The sequence below is a fragment of the Oratosquilla oratoria genome, chromosome 32 (assembly GCF_046742065.1).
Source record: "Oratosquilla oratoria isolate Oo_2021 chromosome 32, ASM4674206v1, whole genome shotgun sequence".
In the NCBI taxonomy this organism is placed as follows: domain Eukaryota; kingdom Metazoa; phylum Arthropoda; class Malacostraca; order Stomatopoda; family Squillidae; genus Oratosquilla; species Oratosquilla oratoria.
In genome coordinates, this window is record NC_134808.1 from 13677090 (window position 1) to 13687089 (window position 10000).

At 38.8% G+C, this 10000-nt stretch overlaps 1 protein-coding gene across 9 annotated transcripts in view; it reads left to right on the forward strand.

Moving 5' to 3' along the window:
* RyR (Ryanodine receptor) overlaps positions 1–10000 on the forward strand; it is a 636026-nt gene that overhangs the window by 461267 nt on the left and 164759 nt on the right. For all 9 annotated transcript variants that reach the window (XM_076213834.1, XM_076213833.1, XM_076213832.1 and 6 more), the window contains 2 exons: positions 614–828; positions 5980–6134. In XM_076213834.1, coding sequence (XP_076069949.1) covers positions 614–828; positions 5980–6134 — 370 coding nt within the window. The remainder of the gene's footprint in view (positions 1–613; positions 829–5979; positions 6135–10000) is intronic.

A 10000-nucleotide genomic window follows, 5' to 3' on the forward strand; every position in this document is an offset into this window, starting at 1 on the left:
GGCCCTCAGAGGAACTCCGAACCTCTAAAGGAAGCCCAGGCCCCTAGAGGAACCCCGGCCTGTAGTGGGTCCCCGAGACCCTTGAGGAACCCTGGGATCCTTTGAGGAATCCCGGGCCCCCTAGAGGAACCCTGTGCCCTTAGGGGCCTCAAGAGGAACTCCGGACCCCTATGGGAATCCTAGTCCACAAAGGAACGCCGGGTTTCTAATGGAACCCCTGCATGAAGAGGAACCGTCGTTTTGCTACCCTATCTATATATTAATTGTTTGTTTTCCATCCTTACATAGGATTTTTCATTTTTGTCGGATTCTGTGGTGGGGTGATGACGTCATCAAAATACAGGAAAAAAACAACAACAAGAAAACTGTATTTATATTTATACTTAGAAAGTTATCACATGATATTTTGGGGGCTATGGACGAGCTTGGGACTAAATGCGGTCTCGAATTCATAAATCTGAACTCTCACTTTCCACTAGCTTTCTTCTGAGAGAATTTCCCCATTGTGAGATTTTTTTTTTCTGGAACTGCACCTACGAGTATACCGATAAGAATATATTCCCGTATCAGTATTTTACTTACTACTACCATATACTCTCGTCTCCTCCTTCAGGACACTTCGCATGAGATGGTCGTAGCGTGCTGCAAGTTCCTCTGTTACTTCTGCAGAACCTCACGGCAGAACCAGAAGGCGATGTTTGACCACCTTCCCTTCCTACTCGAAAACTCCAACATCCTCCTCTCGAGGCCCTCCCTTCGAGGAACAACCCCGCTTGACGTCGCTTACTCTTCCCTCATGGACAACACCGAACTCGCCCTGGCTCTCCGGTAAGTGTTTCATCGGTGAAGCTCACCCGACTGTTCATTCTCAAGAGCTACACTTTACATCAGGGGTGGGCAAACTTTTCAGTGCAAAGGCTACATTAAGAAATTTACCATTTTAAAGGGCCACTTAGCATATATATATATATATATATATATATATATATATATATATATATATATATATATATATATATATATATATATATATATATATATATATATATATATATATAGTGCAGAAACCCCAGCGAAAATAAAGTCGGAATACTAAACGTTTTCGTCTATTACGACATCCTCAGAGTACAAGAAAGAGAAATAGAACACAATATTTATACAGAAATAAGAAAACTGGGAAAGGTTATAGCCACACAAAAGCTTCGAACAATATACATATACACACATTCATATACAAATGGAACTAATAATAGTAATAATAATAAGAATAAATAAATAAAACAGCAAATACAAGGGAGCTGTTTTTTTTCTTATTATTATTACTGTTATTAGTTCCATTTGTATATGAATATGTGTATATGTATATTGTACGAAGCTTTTATGTGGCTATAACCTTTCCCAGTTTTCTTATTTTTGTACAAATATTGTCTTCTATTTCTCTTTCTTGTACTCTGAGGATGTCGTAATAGACGAAAACATTTAGTATTCCGACTTTATTTTTCCTGTAGTTTCTGCAATATCATTTAGTCACACGTTATTGTGATTATTTTTTCATATATATATATATATATATATATATGTATATATATATGTATATATATATGTATGTATATATATATATATATATATATATATATATATATCAAGGACTACTATTACACAGGACGTGCGCACCCAGATCCCAGTGTCCGCTAGCGGAGGCCATTGCTTTCTTTGTAACCTAACATTTTATATTGGACAAATATATCAAAACTAGAAACCTGACATTGTATATAGGACAAATATATCAACTATTGACTTATTCAATGCAGTATAAGTTAATATAAACTTTAATAGTGAAATAAGAAAATATTTCTAAGGCACTGTTATGCTTTGAAATGCCAATTTTAGCCGGACTTAACAGGTATTATTGTATGAGGTTAGTGGACACCAGGGTTGGCGATTTTTTTTTTTTTTTTTTTTTATAATTTTTTTTTATTGTAATCAGATTTATTTGATTTAAATAGATTTTTTTTATAGATTTTAGATATTGTGGGATTGCTATATGATATGCGATCTGATTGCTAAAGGACATTTTTAGCATATCAATGTAAGGAGCAGTGTTATATAGACTTGCCACAAGTATACAAGGAACGGTATAAGCCGTATGTGAGGACGGTATGCTCAGGTTCACTCGATTCCTCCAAGAGTTTTCTCATCTTGGTGACATTTGCTACATTGTCTTGTCACAACACTTCCAATATGACAACCAAAATCTTGTTCAGCCTTCTTGATCGAATTTTGTACAAGTTGTAGAAGATATTCAGCAGTGTGAGGTTTCCCTCGTGTGTCTATTGTGTCAACTAAATAAATCTGACTAGTGGATGTTGTTAGAGTGACACATATTATGGGCTCATTATGGATGTTAGACCATCCATCAATTGAAAGATATACAGTTTCATTATTCAGGTCATCTGCACACTTTTTATATTCCTTTTCATACACAAGATCCAAGTACTTATCAGCAATATCTTTTCTGGATGGAGGAATATAACCTGGCCTCAGGTTCTGAACCATCTTGAGAAACTGAGGATGCTGAAAAAGACGAAATGGTGAATTTGTAGCAAATATCATTCTTGCAACTTCTGTGTCGAGATTTTCCTTTTGAGATGCTGAAGTTTTTATGATAAATCTGTCCGGAGATGTTGATAAATTTCTTTTAGATGAAAATGATTTAGCAGAAGTGGCGCCTGTGGAGGAGTCTGATAGTGACCTTTTTAATGGTGGAGTGAGGTTTGCAGATAATTCAATTGGAGCCGATGATGAAAGGATTGAAGCTGTTGATACAGATCCTGAAATGCATAATTTATAAATGAATATATAAATGAATCAATACAGTGTGATTTAGGCTACTTTTGAATACAGTAGTAATTTTTTTTAGATAATGATCATAGTCACACAAGCCACTAAATTATTTGGAAATAATTAACAGGATATGAAATAGGTGGGCTTGGAATTCAGCCCACACAGGATTCAGTCCACTTTTAAATTCACTTAAAATAATGGGTTAGTTGGGTTAGGTTAGGCTAAATCCCTTTGGGCTGAATCCCATATGGGCTGAATTCCAATGGAACCTATGAAATATATTACACAATGTTGAATGAAATGAGTAACAATCATCTAGGCCCCAAAGTTGAGTGGATACAGTATATTATAGTGATATAGTCATTACCCAAATTTAGAAGTAATGAAGTTGAAGTATCATCTCTTTAGGCCTTCACATTCTTATTGCACATGCTCTCCATGTTCACATATTCACCAAATTTATATAGTTGCGCATGAAAAGGGAGAAATGCACACAATATAAGTAAAATTATTTACCTGGGTCATCAATTTCTTCTGTATGCTGTGGCTGACCTTGGCATTTATCTCAGTGAGGTTTTAATCTTGTCACAATGCTCTGTAGTTCCTGGCTGTAGTCTTTGCATTTAGCTCGGTACCCTTTGCCAGAAGTTGTTGGTAGTTTTTCAAAATAATTCCAGACAGGATAATTTTTTCTGCCTGAAGGAACCACTCTCCCAGGTCCAGAAGACATCTTTCCTGGTTGATTCCAAAGCAGCAACTGACTCAGTGAGAAGCTGCTTACCTAGAACAAGTTTCAACAAGAATCTTGTTGAAACTTGTTGTGGGCTGCACGGGCTGCACATGTAGGCTTATACCGTTCCTTGTATACTTGTGGCAAGTCTATATAACACTGCTCCTTATATTGATATGCTAAAAATGTCCTTTAGCAATCAGATCGCATATCAGATAGCAATCCCACAATATTTAAAATCTATAAAAAAAAAATCTATTTTATATATTTTCAAAAAGAAGAAAAAAAAAATCGCCAACCCTGGTGTCCACTAACCTCGTACAATAATACCTGTTAAGTCCGGCTAAAATTGGCATTTCAAAGCATAACAGTGCCTTAAAAATAGTTTCTTATTTCACTATAAAAGTTTATATTAACTTATACTGCATTGAATAAGTCAATAGTTGATATATTTGTCCTATATACAATGTTAGGTTTCTAGTTTTGATGTATTTGTCCAATATAAAATGTTAGGTTACAAAGAAAGCAATGGCCTCCGCTAGCGGACCCAGGGATCTGGATGCGCACGTCCTGTGTAATAGTAGTCCTTGATATATATATATATATATATATATATATATATATATATATATATATATATATATATATATATATACATATATATATTTATATATTTGATTTCAAGAAATCTACAGCGACAATGACGTTGTTGAGTTTATATTGGAGCTTTAATTTCTCTCGTGCAACACGTTTCTGTGATGGTTCCAAATAGCTGAGAAGGTGTCCAAAAGACATTAGGTGCGGTTTTCTCTTTTTTAATTCTCCTATACGTATTTCGACCTTACTCGGTCATCCTCAGGGAGGGAGTAACAATAGTTGGTGATTACATGGGTTTAAATACAGGCCGTACATTGGCCGAACAGTGGGAGAGGTCATTTCATGTAGCCGGGATCCGTAGCGCTGCGTACGTGGAAGTAGCAACTTCCTTGTGGATTGTGGAAAGGGGTGTTATTGTTTGTGTTATGTGCGTCTACTGCTTGGGAGTGTGGTTGTGGGCATGAGTTGTATGTTAATGGAAGGTTTCTCGATGTATATGTTCACTGCTTCGGCCATCTTAAGGCGAAGGGGGTCGTGAGCTTTGTAGATTATTTTAGGGTTTTCGTTTAGTGTTTGTCTGGTGATGGTGGTTTTGTGTTCTTTTGTCATGTGTGTTTTGATGGCGCCATTCTGGAGATGGTATGTGAGTCTTTTGGAGAGGGTCATAGAAGTCATGCCAATGTATGAGGAGGTGCGGTGCTGACAATCACCGACAGGGCAATCAAACTTATACACGACGTTGACTTCTTGTAGAGGAGGGTTGGGGGGCTGGCTGTTGTTCTTAATAACCAGGGTGTGTGTTTTGGAGGTTTTGTAGTATACGATTAGGCGTATCTTAGTGTCTGGGTTGTTGGGTCGAATGTTACGTGTGATAATATTTCGAAGTGTTCTTTCGTCTTCTTTGTAGATGGTGTTCATAGTAAAGGAGTTCATCTTGTTTTTGATAATGGATTCGATGGAGTGTTGTGGATAGCCGTTGTTGACGAGTAGTGTTGTTATACGTTGGAGTTCGTTATTCGTGGTTTTCCATGTACTGCTGTGGGAGAAGGCTCGGTTCACTAGTGGTCGGATGACGCTTTGTTTGTAGCGTTCTGGGCATTCGCTACTGCCGTTAAGACAGAAACCGAGGTTAGTGTCTTTGACGTAGACTTCAGTCGTGAATTGATCTAAGGCTGTGCCTACTAGTATATCTAAGAATGGGAGGGTGCCATCGTTGCGTTGGTGTTCATAGGTGTAATTGAGGGTTGAATGTTTCTTGAATGTGTGTGAGAGTTGAGTTACTGATTGGGAATCTTTTGCGCTAATAAAAATGTCGTCAACATACCGGGCGTAGATACAGGGCTGCATGTCAGGATGGTCGTTGAAGATTTTCTCTTCTATACGGGATCCATCGAAGAGAAAATCTTCATCATCATCTTGATCTCTCGTTCCATGCACTACATAGACAATCGCAAAATGTCGCCTGCATGCTCGGGGCAGGTAGTATATATACAAAGGACTGGCCCGGCGCCCTGACCTGAATTGATCTAAGCCGGTGACCCTTTCTGGCCTTTCTGACCATCGTCAATACCGGCGTCAGGTCCTAGTACCATCCAACTCCCGAAAGTATACTAACATACCTGTGGGGCATGCTTGTGGGGTACATGTACGCGCGCGCGCGCGTGTGTGTGTGTGCGTGTGTGTGTGCGTATGGGTGTGCGTGCGTACATCTGCATGTATATCAATGTAACTTTCTTAATCTTAAGAAATCTGTAATCAACATAGTTTGTTCCCTCTTGACGAAACCTCACCCTTTTGTTTATCATCAGAGAGCACTATTTGGAGAAGATTGCTGTCTACCTCTCCCGCTGCGGCCTGCAGAGTAATAGCGAGCTCGTCGAGAAGGGCTACCCGGACCTTGGCTGGGATCCCGTCGAGGGCGAGCGGTACCTCGACTTCCTGAGGTTCTGCGTTTGGGTCGGAGGTAAGGACCAGGTGGAGAAAGAGGAAGGTTGAGATGAAAGGAAGAGGTAAGGCCTAGGAGCTGCGAGGAAGGACAGGAGTCGAAGCGGGGTACATGTAGCATCAGGAAGGGACTTCATGGGAAATGAAATGTACATGAAAAGAACTAAGGGATCTCCAGATAGACATAGACGAGAAAAGGACAAGCAAATGGAGCGATTGTATAGAAAATCAACAACTATAATGAGTAAAAAGCAGGGTTAAGATGATAAAGGGAAGCTGTGGAGCACACAAGAGATGTTTTTAAAACATTAGATGCATATTTTGTGGCAGAAACTACAGGCAGAGGACAATAAATGGGGTGGAGGTAAGAAGAGATGAAAACAGAGAAAGGGAGAAAGGGATAGGCATAGGACGAGGGAGATAATAATGCTCAAGATTATCACTAAGAGGTGCTGAAAACAGGCACGTAAGGCTTGAGAGCAGAAGATATAGGCAGAACATATTAAGAACATGAGAATGAAGTAGACTGCAAGAGACCTTAAGACCTACATGTCCATTACCACGAGTTCTTGCTTATTAACAGACTGGAGGAAGATTAAATGGAGTAGTGCAGGTTAGATACAGGTTGGGTATGAGATCAGCTGGTCAAAGTTGTTGGAGTATGAATTCATCAAAAGTAGTCGCATGACCCCAAGTTTACTCAGAATTAGAGGGCTTTCACAGCAGATGTAATGGAATGGAATGGGATAATAGATTGTCCGAAGAAAGTTTATGGTGTCATGTTTTGCAATGCTGTAGTAATGGTAACGGGCAGTCTAAGAGTTAATAGAAATACTAGATGAAATCTAATATTTATATTCACGGTTAAAACATCCTAGATTTGATCCAATAGGTGGGGCTTCTTTGAGATCATTAGGATGATGGGCCTGGGTAAGATGTGTGTATATGATCTTGCACGAGATTAAACGACTTTCATCTATTTGTGTTTGTACAAATTCTAAAAATATTTTTTTTATTCCATGTACTTTATGATAACCCGCACTTCTCAGTCTTTACTTTCATGCTTTCTCATCTTGGCCTCCTCTCGTCTACTTGATGTGTTTTCCTCTTGCTCTTACTTGTCAAAACCACTGCCCCGCTCTTGCACTCTTGAGCGAGGTCACAGACACCTCACCGGCGTCTGAGGCGGTGTTGGCGTTGCTGCTACTGCTGCTGCTGCTGCTGCTGCTCATCTTCCTTGGAATGATCTCGTTGTTCATCAGCCACAGTTTCTGGCTTCCTACTCTCTGATTGCAGGAATCTTTTTAATTGTCAGTCTAGATGTGTAATACATATCATTAATGAAAAGAACTCTAACTCAGGTTAACGAGGCAAGTGTAAAGCATTTATGTGTGAATTCGTGTGACATTCAGCACGTTTGACTGTTAACGTTTTCTTTTACCATAGCTGTCTCTACGCTCAGGCATACCACAAAAGGACACAAAATTACTCTGGAGTTATCTGTAAGAATTTGTAGCGTTACTTTTGAGAAGTCTGGAAATCACAGTTGTAGATTTTAAAATTCCTAACATTACACCAGCCCCTGGGTAGTTTCTCACAAACATTGCTGTTATAACTCATTTAATTTTTTGAGTTATAGTCTCAAATCTCAGCCTTCAAACCGTATTAATGTCTCCGATATAAACCAGTAAATACTATCTAGAAGATGACTTCGGTCTAATCGTGAATAGCGCTGTAAATTTTAAGCACAATAAGAGAAATCAGAGTAAATTAAGTGACAGAAGCTATAAAACAGCATGACGCCGCCGTAAAACAATAAAATTTTGTCAGTATAAATTATTGATACGAAAAACTTGTGAACGGCAAGGAGAAGTAGTCTGCACCTGACATCTTAAAAACTCACCATCCCACTCCCATGAAGTGGGAAGTGAGAAACCTCTGGTAGAGCAAGCCTTGTCAGTTGCGGCAAGCCGCTGGGTTTTTTTTAGGCCGATGTTTGGTTTGTCTCCCCGCCTGGCCACAGCTATCGGGAACCAACGCAAGAAACACGCAGCGGGTATCAGGAATAGAACTTACGACCTCCTGCTTATGAGCTCGACACGGTATCCACTGAGGTACTGCGCGGCCCATTCCTACTATATTACCGCGTCATAACTTTCCAAATACCTATATATTGCTCATTCACATATCTTCCAAAAAGACATGGTCAAACCAAAATGTCCTTAACTCTGGCGTTTCCGGCACACAAAAAGACTTATTCGGTTCAAAGGAATCTCGACTTTCTAAGAACTTCACATGACCTTGCGTGAGCCTTGATGTCCTCCTTTGCCACAGCCCCTGTCACACATAAGTGACTCAAGTGAGTTCGTTTGAGTAGAAACGACTTGGGTTACAATTTTTTTTTTTTTTTTTTCGAAACTCCAAATGTCAAATCACCTTTGCGTCATATATTGAGAAGCTGAATGACAAAGTAAGAGAAGTTTATCTTTTCATTTCAGATTCACAACATTTAATGAGAATCTTGAATGTCCTCCTTTGCTACCGAGCTTCGACCCTGATGAAGGGAAAACCGAAAACTCAAAAAAATATTGGTCGCTTATATCACATACCGATATGAATTTGTCACTTCATGAGAAGTAGAGTGTGATTTTTAGCTGTCGTAGGATTTATTTTATATATATTTCTGGAATGTGTTGGAAGGATGGTAGCAATGATAAGTAAATATAGACATGATACTCACCAAGCATCGGATACGTGATAAATTTATATAATTTTTGCTGAGTTGCAGCAACATGTTCTCTCAGGATTGAAAGCCAAAATGTAGTTACTGATTATGAAAAATAACCTTCCTCTGGATTGCAGGCCACTTCGGATGAATATAAAAACGTTAAAGATTATCTTTAAAAAAAATTGATATTCAGATGCTAATATTGGTGTCAAATTATTTAGCGATTTTTAGCTCGGTTAATAAGGAAATGACGTCACAATTTGACACTCTCCCATATTCAGTTCTCGGTAAGGATTTGAGTACTGCAACATGCGAATCGTGGAAAACTGAAGCATATTCGATACATGCATAGACAGACATTCAATTATCTATGATTGATAATTATTACTAAAAATACCACGTACTCCGTAATTTCACTCATTGTAAACGGCGAAGTGCATCGATAACGCTGGCTAAAAACATTTGGCTACCTACATGCAGAGCGGTCGTGGAGGCTCGGAAATAGAATAGCGACTCTGTAAAAGATAAAAGAGGAAAGAATGAAATATATGGTACTAAGCGAATTGTACATTAAAGAAGATCTACCATGGCTGATTTTGGTGCATATAAGTATACTGTATACAGTATATAAGTACATATATATATATATATATATATATATATATATATATATATATATATATATATGTGTGTGTGTGTGTGGGTGTGTGTGTGTGTGTGTGCGTGTGTGTGTGTGTGTGTTTATGTGTGTGTGCGTGTGTGTTTGTAATATGTAATTGTGTGCTTGTGTGGGTGTTGGCGTAAACGAGTGTTGGTGGCCCGCGGATAAAGAGAAGTGTAATGTATAAGATAAGGGCACTCACCTAGAATAAGGTAAGAGAGTAGGGGGTTAGTGTGTGTGGACCAAATGTTCATCGAAAAGCAAGTAAGTAAAAAATACAAGGATGAAAGAAGGTATTGATATGTAGCCTTTATAGATTTTGAAATGAATATGAGAGTGGACAAGAGAATTCCAGAAATGGTTAGGGTGAAAAGAAAGTTGTAAAGAGCAGCGAGAAGTATGTACGAGACTAGAATGACGTCAGGAAAGGTATGTAATGAGAAGCCGGACTAGTTCAGAGTGGAAATGGAGCCGAGGCAAGGATGTGTTTTGTCGC